Source organism: Rhinolophus sinicus, linkage group LG01 (genome assembly GCF_036562045.2).
Source record: "Rhinolophus sinicus isolate RSC01 linkage group LG01, ASM3656204v1, whole genome shotgun sequence".
Taxonomy (NCBI): Eukaryota; Metazoa; Chordata; class Mammalia; order Chiroptera; family Rhinolophidae; genus Rhinolophus; species Rhinolophus sinicus.
This window is the reverse complement of record NC_133751.1, coordinates 59,599,971-59,622,193: the sequence shown is the minus strand read 5'-3', so window position 1 is coordinate 59,622,193 and position 22,223 is coordinate 59,599,971. Positions and strand designations below refer to the sequence as shown.

The following is a 22,223-nucleotide window of genomic DNA, read 5'->3' as shown; positions in this document are numbered from 1 at the left end:
CGCGCAGCCGCCCCGCCCAGCGGCCGGAAAAGGAGGCGGAAGGGGCGGGGCTTCTCAGGTGATGCCATCCGGGCGCCAAAGGCCAGCGCGCCCGCCCACGTTAGCGTTCGGAGCGAACGTGGAGCGAAAGTGGAGCGCTCGGCGATGGCGGCCGCCGATTCAGTTTTGGGATCGTTGGTAACGGATCTGTACGACGTGCAGGCTTTCAAGTTTGGAAACTTCGTGCTGAAGAGCGGGCTCTCCTCCCCGGTGTACATCGATCTGCGGGGTATCGTGTCTCGACCACGTCTTCTGAGTCAGGTGTCAGCCCGGGAAACGGGAGAACTGGGCTGGGTGGCAGAAATGGGGACCAGGGAATGGAGGGGGAGGGTGGCAGGAGTTGGGCTGCAGGTGAGAGCAAAAGAACCCAGCGTGAGGGGCGACTGCACTGTCAGCCTGCGGAGTCGCTGTGAGAAGCCCACGAGCCAGGCACTGTTAGCTTCTTGGGGACCCAGAGAGCAGCCTGCGCTTTGACCCACCCCACGTGCTTCGCGAGAGAATCGGGAACCCAGTTTGGGGCCCTGTCTCATAGAAGTGGTTGCAACTCTGTGTATTTAACCTCTAGAAAATTAGATGTGGGGAAGAAAGGAAGAGATGGGTGGGGAGAATTTAGCAGCTACTCAAATACTTGGAAACACTGTTGTTGGTTGGAAGGGAGGATTCGATTTTGCCCTGTGCGACCAGGAGTAAGAATTAAGGCCTGAGGGTGACATTTCATGGAGGCAGGTTTTTTCTTTTTTTGTCAATGTAAGGAAACACTTTCTACAAATTAGATGTTTCTAGCACAGTGTTTCTTAGATTTTGAGTATATGTGAATCACGTGGGAATTTTGTCAAAAGTCGTAATATGCTGGAGTAGAGTTGCCAGCCAAAGCTGCAGACCTCACTGAGCAGAAGGGTCTATTTGTCATTTTTTTCCCCCTCTTTTGTGTGTGTGTGTGTGTGTGTGTGTGTGTGTGTGTGTGTGTCTATGTCTATGTGTAGCCCTTCATTTGTTGTATTTACACACGATCTTCCTGCTTTTGTCTTTTAACCTTCATATTAGCCTTATGATTGGTTGATCCACTGCTTTTACTAAGTGTTTGCCTTTATCAGTGAGAATTTTCCTTTGCTACGTTTTCTTATTTTCAGTTTTGGCCTTTTCTACTTAAAGAAGTCCTTTTAACTTTTCTTGTAATGCTGGTTTAGTGGTGATGGACTTTTTTAGCTTTTGCTTTTGGGGAAATTTTAACTCTCCGATTCTGAATGATAACCTTGATAGTTACAGTATTCTTGGTTGTAGGTTTTCCCTTTCCCTTGGAATATGTCATGTTCATTCTCTTCTGACCTGCAAAGTTTCTATTGAAAAATCAGCTGATAGTCTATGTGAGCTCCCTTGTGTGTAACTAGCCACTGTTTTGTTGCTACTTTTAAGATTCTCTCTTTGCCTTCAACTGTAGGCATTTTAATTATGATGTGTCTTGGTGTGAGCCTCTTTCGGTTCATCTTGTTTGGGACTCTCTGCTTCTTGGACTTTCTATGTCTATTTCCTTCGCCAGGTTAGGAAATTTTTCAGTCATTATTTCTTCAAATAGGTTTTTTGTCGCTGTCTCTTTTCTCCTGGGACCCCTACGATGCTAATGTTGGTATGCTTGATGTTGTCCTAGAGGTAGGTCTCTTAAACTATTTCCATTTTTTAAATTCTTTTTTCTTTCTGCTGTTTCAATTGGGTGTTTTCTGCTACCTTGACTTCCAAATATTCTGCTTTGATCTTCTGCTCCATTTAATCTGTGGTTGATTCCCTCTAGTGTATTCATTTCAGTTATTGTAGTCTTCATATAGGATTGATTCTTTTTTATATTCTATATCTCTTTGTTGAAGTTTTGAGTTAATCTATTCTTCTCCTGAGTTCATTGAGTATCTTTATTACCAATGCTTTGAACTTTTTACCTGGTAGATTGCTTGTCTCCATTTCCTTTAGTTCTTTTTACGGAGTTTTGTTTTGTTATTTCATTTGGAGCATGTTTTTTCATCTCCTCATTTGGCTAACTGTGTTTTTTGTATATGTATTCTGTTGATCTGCTATGTCTCCAGGTCTGGAAAGAGTGGCCTTATGTAGAAGGTGTCCTGTGGGGCCAGCTGCGCAGTCCCTCTGGTCACCTGAAGCCAGGTGCCCAAGGGCTGTTCCCTGTGTGGGTTGTGTGTGCCCTTCTGTTGTCGTTGAGCCTTGATTGTTGCTGGCATGTCAGTGGGTGGAGTTGACCCTCAGGCTGACTGACTGAGGGCCAGCCTTGACGACAGGGGACAAGCTGTTGTGTGGGGGCTGACCCCAGGAAGCAGGAGTCACTTTAGCAAGGCTCTTGTGCCAGGCACGGCTGCCCATCTATATGTTAGTTGTAAAGCTGCTTGGCTGGGGCTCTGGAGTGGTCTGAAGCCTCCAGGGAGTGGCTCCAGTTTGGTCAGCGTTAAGCAGCAGCTTGTGCTAGGCTTGGAGGCACTTGGGAGAGCCTAAGGTGTGAGCCAAGACCAGCTGCCACTTGTGCCAGACTTGGGGCCACTTGGCAGGAGCTACAATGGAAGCTTAGGCCATTTGTGTGAGGTTTGTAGACCTTTGGGAGAGTCTGTAGTGTGAGTTGAGGCCCCCTGCAGCTTGTGTGGGGGTTGCAGACCTTTGGGAGAGTCTACAGCCTATACCTAGTCAGGCTGTTCTGGAAGAGGCTCCAACTGGGTGAGCAGATTGAGTGGGGAACGGTCTCAGGGAGAGGCCAGGGCAGGGTGATCAGTGTTAGCCGGGTTAATGGAGAGCAACAGATTTTGCACCTGCCCATGCCAGGCTTGCTAAGTGGGAGGAGAGCTCGACAAAGGAAAAATGGTGCCTACCAGTACTTCCAGCCTCAGAGAGTTCTTCCCATCCCTACCCCTCCAGCACTCGCCCTAAAGTTAGTTTAATTTCTCCCAATATGACGCAGGCCCTTCTCAGGCTGCTGCCTCTGTACTGGGACTTGGAGCAAGTTTGTCTGTACTTGAGCCCTTTAAGGGCAGTGTCTCAGTCTCCTGTAGTCCTTTGTCTCTCTGCGATGTGATCGCCACTGGTTTTCAAAGCCAGATGTTATGGGAACTCCTCTTCCCAGAATGGGCACCCTGATCTGGGGAGCCAGGTGTGGGGCTGACCCCTCACTCCTCAGGGGGGACCTCCATAGCCCAGCTGTCCCTCCTGTTTATTAATCGCCTTGCTGTGCATGTGGCACCTGTCCGGTCTGTGGCTCTGCCCCTCCCTCCTACCAGTCAGTCTCAATGTGGCTGCTTCTTTATATCCTTTGTTTTAGGATTTCTGTTCAGCTGGTCTTCAGGTGGTTCTCGGTGATGGTGGTTCTATAATTCCATTGTAATTTTGATGTGTTCATGGGAGGAGGGGAGTTCAGGTTTTACCTACCCTGCCATCTTGACTCCACCCGTCGCCATTGCAGTTTTGATTGAGATTGCGTTGAATCTGTATATTGCCTTGTATAGGCAGTATGGACATTTTAACAAGATTAATTCTTCCAATCCATGAGCACAGAATATCTTTCCATTTATTTGTATCTTCAGTTTCTTTCATCATTAGCTTACAGTTTTCAGTGTACGGGTCTTTGACCTCCTTGGTTAAATTTGTTGCTAGGTATTTTATTTTTTCATGCAGTTGTAAATGGGATTGTTTTCTTAATTTCTCCTAGGAAACTTCTTTTTTTTTTTTTTAACTTGTCTGTTGCCTTTAATTAACATCTAAATAGATAACATTCTTCTTTAATTATAATATGGAAATGTCTATGAACAAAATAGATAATTTTTTGGCAAACTCCTAGGAAAGGCTGGTCAAGTCCCTCCAAGGTTTGAGCAGCATATCTATGCAGCCAGGGCGTGGTCAGTGTTTGGGGACCGAGGTAAATATCCGCAATCCGTGCATTCCTTTGATTTCTTCTTTTCCTGCCTGATTTACCATCTGGTGCTGCTGCATAGTCCTCTTCTCCTTAAATTCTTCTGACTCGATCTGGATCTCATACATCGCCCCACAGCCTCCTGAAATGTCAGTGACTTTGATTGCTGTAGTTCGAGGAAAGCTTTCTTTGAGAATTTGGGTTACTTTGAGCTCCCCCTCAGTCTGCGAGGCAAACATCCGCTGGGCTCAGTGGGGAAGAGAAAGCCGGCGGAGCAGAGGCGCTGTCGCGGCCGGGCTCCACACCGCCGGGCTCCACACCGCCGGGCTCCACACCGCCGGGCTCCACACCGCCGGGCTCCACACTTCTGAAGACTTCTTTCAGGCAGCAAATATAACTCATGGGTGATAGAAAGGTTTAGCTACTGAAAGCATAATGGATTACTGAGGAAAGCTGGGAAGCCTGGCGGCCATCTTTAGTCTATGGAATCAACAGCATAGCCTTTCCTCCCATCGCATGTTACTCTCAGAGCAGACCCTGAGTCTAGACAAGCAGGTTCATTGTTGTGTTTTTATTATTTGTAAACTGGGACTTATGCTGTGGGTAGTTTAACAAAAAGGCATTTGTTCTTTTTTATGATCAGGTTTGAGACTATTTCCTACTGGGTTGTAGTATTGTCTTTAATGTTATGTTACATTATTTATGCACCATTTAAAATAGAAATAATCATAGTTTATGTGTTCATTTTCTTTACAGGTTGCAGAAATTTTATTCCAAACTGCCCAAAATGCAGGGGTCAAATTTGACACTGTGTGTGGAGTACCTTATACTGCTTTACCATTAGCTACAATTATCTGTTCAACCAACCAAATTCCAATGCTTATTAGAAGAAAAGAAACAAAGGATTATGGTAAAAATAACAGTCATATAAGAATTAAGTTGATATGTAACCTGATACTGCTAGAACTTTTTCTAGGCACTGATGTTTTACCAGAGTCATCTTGAATATTCTTCATAAGACCTTCAAGTTGTTATGGCTCGTGGAATTTGTTAACTGTTGCTATAAATCACCTTCCTTTTCTTTAGAGTCTAGGGGTGAAATGGTTTGTATTTATTACGCAATGAAAACAGTGCTTTTTTTGCACCATATCTGTGAGACCCAACATTTTTACCAGCCCTTCCCTCATCCGCAGAATGTTTATCAAGTGGGTTTGCTTTAAAACCAACTCAATCTAAAAATATTGGAACTGACTTCATATTTGATATTGAGGAAGTAATGGGTTTTTGTTTTGTTTTATGTTGGTGTGGCAGTATTTCTGTTATTTTTTTTTTTTAAAAGATTCCTTACCTTTTATAGGTGCATTCTAGAAATTCTTATGATAAAATCATGATTTCTGGGATATGCTTCTAAAAATTATGGGGGGCAGAGTTGAGATACAGTTGAAACAAGAACTGTTCACCCAGTTGCTAAGTGGTAAGGTGCTGTATTTAGGGGTGTTATACTGTTGTTAAGCTTTTTTTGTTTGAAATTGTCCATTATAAAAATAGTAAAAGCATTTTTGTGGCTTGAAGGCATAGTGTTTGTTTATATTAATTCCTGCCCATAAAGAAATTATTATCTCTATTTCCTTATCTTCAAAAATATTTCTTAGAATCAGATCATTCATTTTTAAATATACCTAGAAATACAGTCATGTGTTCTAGTCTACGCTGATTCAGTTAAACTTGCCAATTCTTCAAGGGGTGGTCGGGGGCAGGAGTTAAGAGAAAAGGAATGGGAAAGAGCAAAGATGGTACCTGTGGTAAAACAAAAAACATGAGTAAAGTGCCCAGTACTACGCGTATTTCTGTTTCAAAATAAGACAAATTTGGTAGTGGAAAATATAAAAATAAGTCTAAAAAAATTAGTCTATAAAGTCTACAGCCTTAGTTACGTACATTTTGTAGATTTTCTGAAAATAGTCTATAGTGGGGGTTAGAGTAAAAAAGTGTATTTAGTCACATTGCATTATATAAGTACATAAAGTAGTGGTGATTGGTCTAAATGGTTGCTGAGTATTTTCCCTCCTGAATTTATATCTGCAAAGGCCAACTTTTTGGCTGATCTTGTGTAATGAACTGGTTTGTTAATGGGAAAAGGAATGATTTTATTGAGGATATTGGGTTATTCTGTATTTCATCACTTTCCTTGATCTAGGAGATCTTGCTTTAAGACCTGTATTTGGAATTTTGATCATAAGCATGTTAAGTGGTACTTGCACTACAAAATACTCTGCTAGTTTTACTGTAAATATTCCGTATATGTAACTTTGACAGTTTGGGGATACTGAGACACTGAACAAAATGGTAATCATGGCATTTTGAAGATTCATCAGAAATAAAATCCCAAGTAGATTGTCAGAAAATAAGATTTAGATCATCTACCCCTTCATAAATACATGCCAGATTTATATTGTAAGATACTTCATGAGTTGACTAAAATAAATACATAATTTTAACTTGAAATCAATATAATTGTTTCTTTTTCAGGTACTAAGCGTCTTGTAGAAGGAGCTGTTAATCCAGGAGAAACCTGTTTGATCATTGAAGATGTCATTACTAGTGGATCTAGTGTTTTGGAGACGGTGGAGGTTCTTCAGAAGGAGGGCTTGAAGGTCACCGACGCTGTGGTGCTGCTGGACAGAGAGCAGGGAGGCACGGACAAGTTGCAGGCACATGGCATTCGTCTCCACTCAGTGTGTACATTGTCCAAAATGCTGGAGATTCTTGAGCAACAGAAAAAAATCGATGCTGAGATGGTCCAGAGAGTGAAGAGATTTATTCAGGAGAATGTTTTTGTGGCAGCTAATCATAATGGTTCTCTCCCTTCTGTAAAGAAAGCACCCAAAGAACTCAGCTTTGGTGCACGTGCAGAGCTGCCCAGGATCCACCCAGTTGCATCGAAGCTTCTCAGGCTTATGCAAAAAAAAGAGACCAATCTGTGTGTGTCTGCTGATATTTCAGAGTCCAGAGAGCTGTTGCAGCTCGCCGATGCTTTAGGGCCCAGCATCTGCATGCTCAAGACTCATGTCGATATTTTGAATGATTTCACTCTGGATGTGATGGAGGAGTTAACAACTCTGGCAAAACGCCATGAGTTCTTAATATTTGAAGACCGGAAATTTGCAGATATAGGAAACACAGTAAAAAAGCAGTATGAAGGTAGGTATTATTCAGGAATCTGCAAGAATCAAGTCCAGCATAAACTGGCTGAAGGAAAAAAAGGAACTGTACTGGCTCACATCACTCAAAGTCCAGCTGTAGAACAGGCTGTCAAGTATAGTTGGATCCAGGAGCTCAAGTGATGTCTTTTGGACTTGCTTTATCTTCATCTCAGCTCTGCTTTCTTCTTTCTTGACTTCTTTCTCAGGTAGGCATACTCCTCATGCCAACCCCAAACCAGTCACTGGGTATCGAATACCTTAGGTATAGAATAGCTAAAGGGAGAGCTAGTACCTTTATCAGCTCGCCGGGGTAATATGCCCCACCACTGGTAATAGCAGGTTTTTAACTATGTAAACATCTTAAACAGATTTGGTCACGGGTAGTTCCTCTAAAGAAAATGGGTGTGCTGATGCCAGAAGAAGGGGCATAGGTTCTAGGCAGGCAAAAATGGCTTGGCCCTGCAGAGCACAGTGAGTTCTGATATTTGAAAAATGAAAATTGCAGATAGAGGAAACAATGAAAAAGTATAAAGTCGGTAGGATTTATTAGCAGAAGAAGATTGGTTGATAAGTATCCTTTTTAAAGAAATTTTTATGTTAAATAGGCAAAGTAGAGCATATATTGGTTGAAAAGAATACTTAATTCTCTACCCATTCTATGCAAATTTCTGTTGCAGTGTATATATCTAATGCTTGTTTTCGCTTAACCTTATATGTTTTGTTACTAACACAGGCGTCTTTTGAGATAATTTTTTTTTTAAGTAATACATGCCTATTCTTAAACTATTTCTTTAGCGTAGATTTGTCTGTGACTTCTTCATGTGCTTGAGATGTCCTACCCTCATCACGTTGCTTATTGACCTACTGTAGGAGTGCTATATAAACTTTCTACAGGCTTGCATGTAGTTTTTTAAGAAATCAATTAGAGTTATTGCTGTCAGCTTTTTTATTTTTATTTTTTATAAATTTTATTGGGGAATATTGGGGGACAGTGTTTCTCCAGGGCCAATCAGCTCCAAGTCGCTGTCCTTCAATCTAGTTGTGGAGGGTGCAGCTCAGCTCCAAGTCCTGTCGCCGTTTTCAATCTTTAGTTGCAGGGGGCGCAGCCCACCATCCCATGTGGTAATTGAACCGGCATCCTTGTCGTTCAGAGCTCGTGCTCTAACCAACTGAGCCATCCGGCCACCCTGCTGTCAGCTTTTAAAATGAATACAATTGCCTACTGAAATTAGAAGAGCTAAAGGGAGCTAAGGAACAAGTAGATTTGAGACATGGTAAAGCGGCTGAGAGATCCCTGCAGAATGAAAATTTGTCACTTTGGGAGGAATTGCAGAAGGTTGATACCTTTGACCTCCGTAAACACCTATCTTCACGAGAGTCCATTACTAATTGTGTGCGTTTTACTGGCAAGCTTCAGCCTGCAAGGAAAAACAGTCTTAGTGTTGCTGGAAAACTAAGTGCAGAACTTGCAAGAGTTTTTCTTTTTCACTGTGATCTCTCACCTAGCTGGTAGGTGGACATACATTTTCCACAGGTGGAACCATAGGTCTACTGCTAATCACTAAAATTCTTGAAGTGTTTCACTATTTTACTAACATGTTACTAGGAGATTATTTCATATTGTAGTTGGTTGGGCAAACAGTGACAGGTTTTTGTTTGAAATTTGACACATACCTTTTTTCCCCTTCTTCTTAGGTGGTGTCTTTAAAATAGCTTCCTGGGCAGATGTAGTCAACGCTCATGCAGTGCCCGGCTCGGGAGTAGTGAAAGGGCTGCAGGCAGTAGGCCTGCCTCTGCGCCGGGCCTGCCTGCTCGTGGCGGAAATGAGCTCTGCGGGCTCCTTGGCCACCGGGAGCTACACGAAAGCAGCGGTAAGCGACGGACTGGGGTGAGAAGGCTGGGCTGTTACACTGCATGTTCCAGGGGAAGAAAGTGTCTTAATTAGGGGTCTGTGAAACCTCTGCTAAAAAAAATAAATAAATAGCAGCTGTTGTTAGTGTGACAGTATATTAATTCTAGTTGGCTAGGGTTGCCTGACAGTTAATAGCATTTTCCGTCTTGTAGAGGGCACTTAAGAGATTTGAATTGTACTCCCAAGAGAGAAACATTGAAACACAGATATTTGGTCAAATAAACATCCGCCTGTATGCTTACCTGACCTTTAAGATAGGTTTTTTTTTCATCTCAGCAGGAGTTGAAATTGAAGAGCTTGTTCTCAGAATCTCCCAAGTCCCACAGAGATGCATTCTGATGACAGCAGCCCACATGAAGTAGCTGTTTCTTTTTCAGTCTTTGATACTGATTGGTTTGTGTGGCAGAGCTCTTCAGTAGAGTCCAGTCACACTGTTCCCTCCAGTAACTCCCCCATTATTAAAAGTTCTTGTAACACCGTATGCCTTAATACCCAGCCCCCACCCCTGCATTCCAGAATGAAAGGAGAGAGGATAATTATCTAGTTAAAGAGTTCCTCTTCACATTTTCCTCTGTGTAAGTTTCATAGTCGGATAATCACCTAGAAAGTTGGCTGGATCACCTTTATAGATACTTTAAAGACTATTACTTTTAAAAGTAATAGAACTTTTGACTTTAATATTTTAATTTTTACGTGGGAATTTATGTTTTCATGTTATTTCAAAGGCTGTCTGTGGAACTGTGAAGAATTCCCATGGCCCTAGGGCCAGGTTTTAACCCTACCCCTGAATAGACTGTACGTGTCTATGATTTCCCAGCTCTCAGAGCAGCTCTCAGGGTTCATGAGTGTGTCGGTGCTGGTGTGTGGCATTCTGGGAGTCGGAGTCTGGCTCCAGGAGAAGACATTGCTCATCGGTAGGTGGTGGTACTGGTGGCGAGAAAAAAAGCAGCCTGAGCTTCAGGGAAGAGCCAAGTTAGACAGTCAGACAGACCTAGAGAGACTTCCGTGAGTAGAGACCAGTTGTTACCAAACGTTAGAGGAAGAAAGCGGTAGAGGTGAGCTTTCTGTAGCTCCTGACCACAGAGCTGTTTTTCATATGGTGGCCATCCACATAACATGAGTATCCTGTGTAGCTAGGCAGTGAATCTTTAATGTGATTTCATACCATTAAAAAGGTATTCCAGAGTATGCTCATCATATCCTTGTTGAACATAGGTAGGTCCCCAGGTGTTACTACAAATAAATAATTATGCAGCATCTAGATTTGAGACACGTATGGTATAGGATTTTTAATGTTGTTAGGGTATGGTTAATTGGGAGAAGGGGAGAGACGGGGTTAATGGAGCAAGTATGTAGATTCATGTGTAAGATTTTCTGCTTTAGATACAATGAGTTCAATATGAAATGAAAGACATAAAATAGCAAAGTTTCTTACTAGAGCCAATTTGTTACTTGTAGAACTATTATTCTGTGTCGTTAACTGCTTTCTTGTCATCTGTCCTATTACATCCCATTTAGGTTAGAATGGCTGAGGAGCATTCTGAATTTGTGATTGGCTTTATTTCTGGCTCCCGAGTAAGCATGAAACCAGAATTTCTTCACTTAACTCCAGGAGTTCAGTTAGAAGCAGGAGGTAAATCTGTTCCTTGGTTATGGTTCTTCCAAAATACTCTTTACCCAAGTCAGCAAGGCAAAGTGAAATTTTGTGTGTTATTTTAAAGTTGCTAAAGAGAAAGCTTGTTTGTCTAGAGCAGTAATGAATGAGCCCTTTTGGCCTGGTGAGGGACCTAGACATGCAAAATAGCTTGTGGTCTAATTTGAGGGGGAAAATGGAGAAAGCTACTTTTCATTGAAATATACCCTGAAACTGATATTTTAGACTAATGTTTACCAACTGATGTTCTGGATATGCTGCCAAAAAAGGTATTTTATGCTCAAGGAAGAAGCGCTAAGGTAAACACAAACCTTTGTTTCTTTGTTAGAGGACTTTGCAGAGCCTTTGATGTGCTAATGTCTGTTGTGACTCTCCCTGTGGAGAGACTTGGTTCTGTCTTGTCTCTCGAGCTTATTTGAACATATAACACTTTCAGCAGTCTGAGAAGTGCAGTTGTAGTGGCTAAAGATCAGTGCACATTTTCTCAGTGTTGGTTACTAGTCCATAAAGGAGTAATCTAGTCCATAAATTTAAATTACCTAGATTTAAATCTAGGTATAAAAATATACATATTTAAATGTCCTATGGGACTCATTAACACTGCTTTGATTTTGAATGGGGAAGAAATGATGACCTGGAAAATCAAAAGTTACCTTTAAAACTGTTAAAAGAAAAGTAGATTTTATACTAGCCATTCTTTTTTTCTTTTTTTTTTAATTGGGGAAGGGGAACAGTGTGTATTTCCAGGACTTTTTTGGGGGAACAGTAGTGTGTTTTTCCCAGGACTCATCAGCTCCATCCAAGGCAAGTTGTCCTTTCAGTCTTAGCTGTGGAGGGCGCAGCTCAGCTCCAGGTCCAGTTGCCGTTGCTAGTTGCAGGGGGCACAGCCCACCATCCCTTGCAGGAGTCGAACCAGCAACCTTGTGGTTGAGAGGACGCGCTCCAACCAACTGAGCCATCTGGCCACCTGGGAGCTGAGCAGCAGCTCATTGTTGTCAATCTAGTTGCGAGGGCACAGCTCGCTGGCCCATGTGGGAATCGAACTGGGAGCCCCGTTGACCACAGCTCGCGCTCTAACCACCTGAGCCACCCGTCCGCCCTATACTAGTCATGCTTATGTAAGTCATACCCATCTCTCCTTCACACGCTTCTTTCCTCAGGCCAGCTTCTCTCTCCACAGACAGCCACATAAATGGTGTGACGTGTATCCTTACAGATCTTTGACTTTACATGTACTCACATATTCACACAGAGTTGCAGAATGTTTTGTATCTGTGCAGCTATGTTTGCACATCTAGAGGTGCCTTTTAACAACTACAGTAGCGTTACCCAGTTAGGGTTGGGACCATGGTATGTTTAGCCATTCTCCTGTTGATGCATTTAGACTGTTACAAACTGAACATCCTTGTATAGATTTTTGAACATGTAGAGAGTATTTCTGGAATACTCTTCTAGTCTAGAAACTCCTCAAGGATGAGAGCTCTTTCTGAAGATTGCTTACCCTCCAGCACAGTGTCCCTGTGCCACATAAATATTCTAGAAGTACTTTTGCAAATGTTGGAGGGAAAGGACACTGTGCTTTTTAGGAGCTGATGAAAGTAGGTATTTCTGTAACTGGAAGGATTGCCCTGAGAACATAATGATTGAGAGTATGAGTTTGGTAAATCTCGGTTTTCTTTTTAAACTCTGAAATACTAGAACTAGTGGGTACCCATTAACCTCGAAAGAGCTAATTATTTTATGTAAATAATATAACCACACTTAAGAATAGGAAGGTACTACCTTTTTGGTATTTTGTTTTTAAGTACTTTAAACAGAAATCATTAACTTTCTGTAATCAGAAAGAAAGCTAATAGGCTGATGAGCATTCTAATAAATTAATGAATGGTAGATGTTATCCCCGGGGTTATAGAATATCGGAGGTCTCCATTTCCCAGATTTCATGTTACAGGTTCTGTATATTACAGAGTAGACCTCAGCAGGATGACTTGCCTTCCTAAGGCTTTGTAATAGTTGCCTCGGCTTTCAACATTTTTTTTTTTTAACTCCACATTTGTACTAAACATTTTATGAGTCAGATAGATTTGGATTTCTGGTCCTTCTATTTAGTAACCCTGTATCTTTGGACAACTCAGTTTACTTCTTTCAGTCTCATTTTCTTCATCTGTGAAATGAGGATAATGGTGGTGACCTGACAGGGTTGTTGAGAGGCTTAAGTGATACGATGTTTAAAGCACTTACACACTGTCTTGACAGAGTAAGCTCTCTGTGCTTGTTTACTATTAATGTCCCTTGTGAGCCCCCACAATTCTTTCACTAGATAGTACAGTTAGGATATAGGCTTTGGGGGATATTGAAAGCATCTTGGATTTGAATGATAAGCCATTTAACAGAAGGCTTCTGGAACAACAGAATTTGAAAGGAAAGAAAAAGAGGTTTTCTGGTTCAAGATAACGATGTAGGAATCCTGCACTTACCTCCTTCCCTGGACACACCAAGCTACATAAGGAATATTTGCCTCTGAAAACAAAAACTAAGGCTGGCTGAGCAAGGACTACACCTCGGCGAAGAACAAGAAACGCACATCCAAGGGAGTAGGAGAGGCTGGAGCACAATCTTACCTACACCCCACCCCTGGAGTGGTAACCCACAATCGGGAGGGACCTCCAACCCAGAGCTTCTCTGTAAGGAGTGAAGGGTTTGAACTGCACATCGAGTGCCCCAGCTGTACCTGCACCTGAGAGATGAGCCCCCAAAACATCTAGCTTTGAACCCTAATGGGGCTTTTGTCCATGAGACCCACAGATGGGAGTCACCTGAGGGCTCTGAGCAGACTCACCTGCCCCAGGCCCAGCTCAGAGGCAGCCGATGGTACCCAGATACTAAGTAAAAAGGCTCGTTTGCTAACATTAAAGTGTTGGCCCGCAGGGAAGGCCTCTAACTTAACATAGGTCTAAGAGTTGGCTGGAAACCTCCCGGGAGACTAGTAGGCGCCATCTTCGCCCTCCAGAGCACAGTGTCTCCTGGAAGGGAGTTTTTACACCATCTGTTGCCCAGAGGACACCCCTTGATCATGTGGCTCTGGAGGCAAGGGAACTTGTGTTCCTGGATCCCAATGGGCTGTAACGATTGGGGAGGCAGTTCTTTTTTTTTTTTTTTTTCCATTTTAATTAATTAATTTATTTTTAATTAGTTTCAGGTGCACAAGACAAAGCAAAACTTAGACGTTTATCATTTATATCCCTCACACTGTGTGAACCCCCCTCCCCCCATCCACTATCCCTCTGTACGTTCCCCAAATTAATTTTCAAACTGGGGAGGCAGTTCTTAGTAGGCGACCACCTCCAGGGCACCGCAGACAGCATGCTCAAACACGCCCCCCCAGTCGTTCTGTGAAAGAGGCCTATTTGATTGTCCTGGAGCTTTGGCCTGAGGCCGGGCTTCAGATTTGTCACACATCTAGTGGCCTAGGGAAGTGCTCTCAGGGAACAGGCTGCTGGAACACAACCTGCACTCCCACTGCCTCACTCCAAATCACCGGTGTCTCCCAGAAAGGAGTTTCTACCCTGGTCTGGTGCCTCGATGTTTGCAGTTGCCACCGAGGGACACTTCCGCCTGGCCTAGCTCTGGGTCCCACAGGACTGTAGCCAACAGAGAAAATGTTCTTAAACAGGTTCCACCCCCCAGGGCACAGCAAGAAACAACAGATCCAGGAGCTCAGCCTTTCTGTGAAAGAAGCCTATTAGCTTTTCATCATAGCTGCAACCTGAGGGGCAGGCTTCTCATTAAACACACATCTAAGGGCTGGCTGTAATCCTTTCCAGAGACCTCAAAGGGCGGGTGCTATCTTCACGCTGTCCCTCTGCTGTGTTCCAGAGCTCAAGTATCTCTTGGAGGGAAGTTTTTATAGGTGTCTCGTGCCCCAGTTTTGGGGCTCCCGCCCGGGCACACCCCTTCATCTCCTGGATCTAGTAGCAGGGGAGGGGGATTTGCATTCCTGAGTCCACAGGCTGTAACGATGGGGGAGCCAGCTCTCAGGCTACCACCCCGAGTACTGCACAGACAGCATACTGAAGCATGATCCCGATCTTTCTGTGAAAGAGGTCTATTTACTTGTCCTGGAGCTTCAGCATGAAGGGCAGGCTGCGGGTTTGACACACAGGTGGGGCCTACAGAGCTGGTCTCAGGGAATGTAAACTAATGGACGCCATCTTTGTGCTCCCCCTCACTACAGCTTGCTGGTATATTGGGAGCCCTGATTTTTGTGACTGCTTCCCAGGAGATACCTCCATATAACCTGGCTCTGGTGGCAAATTGTCATTGTTTGCAGATGACATGTTATTACATATAGAAAATCCCAAAGACTTCACCAAAAAACTTTTCTAATTAATAAAATGCAGTAGATTGTCAGGATACAAAGTCAATATATTAGGTTGATGCAAAAGTAATTGCAGTTTTTGCGATTTTTAACCTTTTAAACTGCAGTTACTTTTGTACCAACCTGCTACACTAATAACAAACTATCAGAAAGAAAAAATAAGAAAACAATTGCATTTACAGTTGCATCAAAAATAATAAAATACATAGGAATAAATTTAACCAAGGAGGTTCTGAAGTCCTGTACGCTGAAAACTATAAGACATTGGTGAAAGAAATTGAAGAAGACACCAATATATGGAAAGATATTCTGTACTCATGGATTTGAAGAATAAATGTTATTAAAATGTCCATACTACCCAAAGCAATCTACAGAGTTGATGCAATCCCTATCAAAATTCAAATGACATTTTTCATAGAAATAGAACAAACCTAAAATTTGCATGGAACCACAAATGACCTCAAATAGCCAAAGCAGTCTTGAGAAAGAAGAACAAAGCTGGAGGCATCATATTTCCTGATTTCAAACTATATTACAAAGCTAGTAATCAAAACAGTATGGTATTGGCATAAAAACAGACAGATGAATGGAGTAGAGTCCAGAAGTAAACCCATACATACATGGTCAATTAATTTACGACAAAGGAGCCTAGAATATGTGAAATTGTTGTAATTATACAAGGGGATGAATGTTAACTAGACTTAAGGTGGTGATCAGTTCACAATAGACAAAAACAACCATGTTGTATACCTGAAACTGTTATATGTCAATTATACCCCAATAAAAATCCATGAAAAGAACAAAAAAGCCAAGATTAAGGATTCGGCTTTGTGCATGGTCTGAGCACTCGGGCTGTGGCAGAAAGGTCCAGTGTGTGGCCATGGGCCATTTAGATGCCCTGGGAGTCCTTTTCCAGCAGTGTGTCACAGTGATTCTGAGATGCACACTAAAATTGTCCCCAATCGTAAGGCCAATTTTTGTTCTTTTCAGTATTGAACCTTTCTTGGCAATATAAGTGATCTACTTTTTTGTTTTTTGATACTGTTACACTATAAATGCTCTACATCTAGACATTGGTTGGCTTTCTCTACTGTGGAGGTCTCTAGCCTGTGTCAGGGGTCTCCTCGTCTACTCACTCACTGTGTAGGAGGGGCATGGAAAGCAAGAGCATATTTCTATTTAAAGCCGGTTAGATACTTTTCCAGGAAAGTCATGGGACAGGTTTACTGATGTTTTATATTGTGTTAAACAGTAACTTTTGTGTTTTTGCAGGGGACAATCTCGGCCAACAGTACAATAGCCCACAAGAAGTTATTGGCAAACGAGGTTCTGATATCATCATTGTAGGCCGGGGCATAATAACATCCGCGAATCGTCTGCAAGCAGCTGAGATGTACAGAAAAGCTGCCTGGGAGGCTTATTTGAGTCGACTTGGCGTTTAAGTGTCTCGGGTACATTTTGTGAAGGCCTTGAAGACCCATGGCCTCCTGAAAAGCACTGGCTGGAGATAATAAGCAGCCTTCAGTACTGCTTGGATTCCACCAGGGGTCGTGTGTTGGAATGACTTCTGGAATTATCAGTGTTTAGGAAATATTGGACAGCTTGTAATCCCTGCATTATCACTATAGTAAGTTCCTTTTCAAGCATGCATTTAGGGAGACTGATGTTGGTTAGACGATCACAGTCCTGTGTTAAGGTCTTCCACCTTTGAGGATCCCCCGTCCCCATCTCTAGGCCAGACTTTTTGGTTTTTAATTGCCATGACATGAAAATTTTAGGACATCAAGAGGCTAAAACCAGTACATTTCTTGTGTCCTTATTCTGTGTCTAATGTGATGCCCAAATAATATTAAAACATTAGCTGTGCTCTTCCTCCTCCTCTTAAAAGTGATAGTCCAGGCATCCAAATGGTGCTGGTTCCCAGAGTGGGGAAGGGGGAAGGTGTCTAGCTGAGCCCCGGAAGCCAATATCTGGCTTTCATTTCCACAAATGGAGAGACCTCTGACGCGTTTCTTCCCCTGGGCAGCAGTTGTGCACCTGTGCTGAACTCCAGTCACAGGTTCCTACTGCCTCACTGGATTACAAATAGACCAACTGCTCTTTCATTTATTTTAAAAGACAGTGGCATCAAGAGGCCTAAGGTTCCAATTTGGAGGTTTGCTCAAGTATCTTTCATTGTCCTAGCTGTTGCTGACAGGAACGGAAAAGTCAGCCTTCACCAGAAATAAAGAGAAAGGAGCCCAGTAACGGAGCTGATGGTGTTACCTTCATTTCTGGGTTCCAGCACGTTTCCGTGGTGGGGCCGAGGACTTAGACCTTTCCTCAAAAGCCCGCCTTCACACATGTAGAATAACCAATTAGGTAGCCCTCTCCTCGCTCTTCGTCCCAAGTGTTTCTCCCAGAAATTCCTCCGGATTTCTGGATAATCCTGTTCTCCAATACTTATATAGATTTCCCCCCATTTTTATATTTCTTTGGCCTATTCAGGAAGCATCTTGGAGGGAGGCGTGTGAAGGGTATGGGGTCAGATGACCGTTTTGAAATGGCCCCACTGCACACAAGGTCGTTTGAGCAGGGCCAGGGCGGCAGTTGCATTTGAAGGCTCAGTTCTGATTCTCCCGCCGCACTCACCATCTGCCTGTCCCTCGTCCCTCGTCTGGGTCATTCCTACAGGCACTGGCAGGTATCAAAGGACCTGCATTTCCTCATGACGACTACTGCCGTCCCTGAATGCCCTGCTCCTCGAGTGATGCAGATGGAGCCTGCGGTTTCAGCTGGGTTTTCACTGCTTTCCCTTTTCGTGTCTGCACTTAGCAGCTTCTGCTCTGAGGTCCCAGTGCTGCATCTCTAGAGACATTCCTCTCGAGAAAGGCAAGTTATCGAGGAGTAAGAAGACCAGAAGGAAAAGGAAGGTGTGGCCCTCAGAGCTACTCAAGGAGCTGAATGTTAGGAAAGGAAGAATATCCAGTAAAACCTACAGGAATCTCTAGGTGACTTCAAAGCCTTGGTGACCTGGAGGCTGAGAAACCTCTGGAGTGATGCACTGGGGTCTGCATTGGCCATTTAATGGGCACTGCGCAGTGGGTCTTGCACTTGAGCATGCATCAGAATCTCCTGGAGCCTTGTCACATGCTGACCCCAGTGCCAGCGTGTCTGACGGGATAGGTCTAGGGGCTTGGAAATGTGCGTCCTGACAAGTTCTCATGCTGCTGCTCTAGAGAACACAGAGCCACTGCACCAGTCCGTCACAGGTGTCCTCTGCATTTAAGCCGGCCGGGAGTCCCGGCCAGCATGTGGCTGTGCTACTTTGTGGTCGGCTCTGACTTGTCATGTCTTTTAAAGCAACTGAGACCTAAGGCAGGGAGAATGGTTTATGAAATTCCCCCCTTTCCCATTTTTTATCACAGCGTTTCCTACTGATAAAAGAATACATAATTGCATATGAAAGGTGAAAAGGAATGAATGAAGGGAGTGCCTGTGTCCCCATAATGCTGCCCTGGCTGTGGCCCATTCCTGCCAGGTGGCAGCTCACATGTCCGTGAGGTCTGCCTGCCTCTTGCCCAGTCATCTGCTCCCGCCCCTCAGAGGTGTGAGCTGCCACAGTAGGATGCCGGTGCCACCTGTTCTGTTTGAAGCTCACCGAGGGCCTCTTCTAAGTAACTTGAAGGGAGGAGGCCAGAGGAGCATCAAAGAATCCCCTGACCCCAGCACATACTTAAAATGTAGACCTCTGGGCCCCATGATCAGAGAATGTTTTAGCAGACTTGCTGTTGGCTTGGAAATCTGCATTTCTTACAGATGGTTTTGATGTGTCTTGAGAATAAGCCCAGTGCTGGTGACCTATCATCTAAGCAAGAGCCCAGTCTGGAGTCATAAAACTGGAGCACAAATTGATTCAGACTGAGAGCTTGGGCTGTCGTGGGGCCTGTGAGGGTGCTATTGAGCACAGAAGTATTTTGGAGGCATTAGCTAGTTTAGCCCTTCCTCAGTCACGGAGTATTTACAGAGTCTGAGCTCTAAGTCTAATACCCGGTCCTAGTGAGGAAGAGGAGAGCAGCTCCCACACAGTGCCCAGAACATCTGTAAGATTACGGGAGTGGAGGACTTATCCCCTGGCCTTGTCCAATAACCTAGGTTTGCGGTACCACATAAGCCCATCGATTGTATGCTGGGGGAACCTAAGCAACTGGGTCCAACTCCCCTTTAGAGCTCCAGAAGTAGAGACCCAGAATGTAAAGGCATCTGTTCACGGCCAGCTTACGCACCTGACAGCCCTGGAGTCTCGGTCCCAATTCGGCCCACTGGCCCCTGACTCTGGAGGAACAGGTTTCTCACAGCCTATCCTGCTTAGTGCAGCACTGGCCCACAGGTGAAGCTTATGGGACTTCTGCCAGCCATGGGTTGTTGCTGCATGAGGGTTCGCCCCACTTGTCGAGGCGTAGTACAGAGCCACAGGTCAGCAAAAGAAAGCGCCTGAGGAAATCCAGCAACCAGGGGAGGAAAGCAAAACCACCTGTAACAGGTGTAAGCTATCAAGAGAGCAGGGATTTTGTTTGTGTTCAGTGCAGTGTTCTCTGCACCTGGAACACGGCCCAGCAAATGTTTCTGAAGAGATGCCAGAACAATTTTTTGTTTGGGAAACTGAAAATTTTAGCTTGGAATTTGAAAACTTGATGGAAAATTTTAAAGATGGTATGATAATCTCGCAAACTACATTTGTGGGCTGGAAGATTCAAGTGGAAGGAATCAAAATTCCAAACAAAGGGACAAAGAAATGGAGACATGAGGGAGTAGATGAGAGGTTTAGGGGACAGATCTATGCATATTAAGAAGACATAAGGGGAGGAGAGGGAATCACAGAAATGAGGAAAATTCCCAGTTTGAAAAGATACTTGAGTCTGCAGCTTAAAAGGGCCTGCTAAGTTCTAGGCAGGAGTTTTGGACAGAGGCATACACTTAGGCACAGCCTGTAAGAATTATGAACTCCAAGGGTAAATAATTGTACAAGCACCTAGAGGAATAAATTACTTGCAAAGTAAAAGGAATCAGACTGGTAGCCTACTGCTATCTGTAACACTGGAAGATTGGAGACAGGTAGTGACATCGCCAGGCCCTGAGAAGAAAGAGCTGTGAAACCAATTAGGAATGCAGCCATACGATCCCCTCAGGTTGGAGCAGCCTGACTGTTCTTAGGCTCCCGGTAGCCTGTGCTTGCTGCACTTCAGTGCTCCGTCTCGGATTCACACCAGTGGGGAGATGCACTGAGCGTGTGCCTTTAAAGGGCTCGTCAGGTGGAGGCTAAGCGCAGAGGTAGCCGGTGTGTGGAGCCAATAGCAATGGGACCTGTTAGTAGCTGAAGTGACTATCCCAGCATCTTAGGGAACTGAAATTGGGAGCTCCTTAGAGATCATCTAATCCAATCCCTTTTCACATGAATTTGAGGCCCATCGAGAAACAACTTGCCCAAACTTGCAGAAGAACTAATTACAAGCAGAGCAAGGACTAGAATCCCTGTCTCTTGACTACAGTTTGATAGTTTTATTACACGCTTTTTACTCCCTTTCTGTGTAGGCTGACATACTCAACTTTTACCCCTTTATGTCTATATGCAGATACATCATTATACATATATTGTTCTTTCACCATTTAATCAAGTATTTACTGAACACAGGAAGTGAACCAGACATACATTGTCCTGGTCGTTACGGAACTTAGTTTCTAAACTTAATTTTTAAAAGGGATTTCCATACTAAGAAACATCAGCGAGTTTTCCTATCACTCACAACTCAAGAGACATACTCTTCCGTTGCTGCCAGGATTCAGCAGAAAGTGCCAAAACCGAAGTAGCTATTCTAGTATTGTCCTGATTCATTTCCCCTCCCTGAATCCATACACGTTGCTACGTGACTCAGCAGTTCCTGCAGTTCAAGGTGAAGAATATTTCCACACCCTACTGATGCGGGTTTGGCCACGTAACTTGCTTTGGCCCGTGGACTGTGGATAGAGGGGATGATACCGTTTCTGAGCCCAGGCTCATGAGTGCTCACCCCTCTGTCACTTCTGCCACTACCATAAACATGCCCTGGCGAGCGCACAGGTCCCAGACGAATAACAGAGGACAGCAGAGCTCACCCCAGCCTCCCACAGCCTGATGCACAGGGGCCCCAGCTGGTCTGCGAGCCTGCCAGCGTGATAATACATGCTTATTATCGTGTGCCACGGGTTCCGGGGGGCTTTGTGAGGCAGCCGTAGCATCACATGTGACGATGTGCTGCCGCCCTCCCAGATCCAGCTCGTTACCAGGAAGACAGGCTGTTCCACCAACATCAGCCTGCCTTCAGCCTTGTCAGTCCGCCGCTGGCTGCTTTTCGTGAGCTCTCTAAAAGAAACAGCTGCTTGGCTTTTGTGTGGACACTGCGTTTCAACACGGCCCAGTATCAGTGATTAACTGACCATGCGGAACCCCGTGGACTGCAATTTGCTTCCTCTGACTCCTAACAGGTGGATATGCGATCATGTCAGCACACAACTCGCCGACAGCGTGGGCTAGGAGGACAGTGAAGCAACAATACCAAAATATGTTCTTTGAAGGAATCTGATATATTCTTTTAAAAGCAAGGGGGAGAAATAGGATTCCTTGAGCTTCTGTACGTTTGCTTTATAGTTAATGCTGTTTTATTAAATGCTGTTTTTATTTTGGATTACAGGAGGTGGGACGCATGTCTTTTTTTAGGTTCTAGGCTTCGTATGAATTACCAAGTTATTTATTTATTTTTTTTTGCCCTTCGTTTTCTCCATAGCCCTTCCAAGTCCATATGTGGCCTTTGTGCCTCAGGAAAGGGAGGCCACATGGAAACACAAAGAGAAATAAAACAGTTAGAATATTGTTTAACTTTTAAAGTTCAAGGTTGGGCATAAGTATTGGTTTGGAAGAACATGTGCCTCTCTTCTTCCCACCAAGAGGGTGGCGGAGGGGTTTCCTCTGGCCTGGAGAGGAGGAGGAGGGTGAGGGGCGGTCACAGGCAGATGCCGGGGTGGGCTGTGATACTGAATCCCCCACCGCAGGCCAAACCACATGGAGGGAGAGAAATAGATGCCCAGACAGCAGAGGAACACTGGGGCTTGCTTTTCTAGGGAGAGCCCAG

At 44.1% G+C, this 22,223-nt stretch overlaps 1 protein-coding gene and 1 pseudogene across 3 annotated transcripts; one reads left to right on the top strand and one right to left on the bottom strand.

The window, feature by feature from the left end:
* The first annotated feature begins 64 nt into the window (after window positions 1-64).
* Window positions 65-21,784, top strand: UMPS (uridine monophosphate synthetase). 3 transcript variants are annotated; one of them, XM_019738987.2, is made up of 6 exons: window positions 67-300; window positions 4,688-4,841; window positions 6,461-7,132; window positions 8,830-9,005; window positions 10,565-10,679; window positions 16,351-21,784. In XM_019738987.2, exons 1-6 carry the CDS (start codon window positions 145-147, stop codon window positions 16,518-16,520), a joined length of 1,443 nt encoding a protein of 480 aa, XP_019594546.2. In that variant the 5' UTR covers window positions 67-144; the 3' UTR covers window positions 16,521-21,784. The 3 variants fall into 3 exon arrangements, with proteins under 3 accessions (XP_074186869.1, XP_019594546.2, XP_019594545.2); XM_019738986.2 differs by having other exon boundaries at window positions 133-268; XM_074330768.1 differs by lacking the exon at window positions 10,565-10,679 and having other exon boundaries at window positions 65-300; window positions 16,351-16,479.
* Window positions 3,919-4,365, bottom strand: LOC109451065 (bolA-like protein 3; annotated as a pseudogene).
* Window positions 21,785-22,223: the final 439 nt, after the last annotated feature.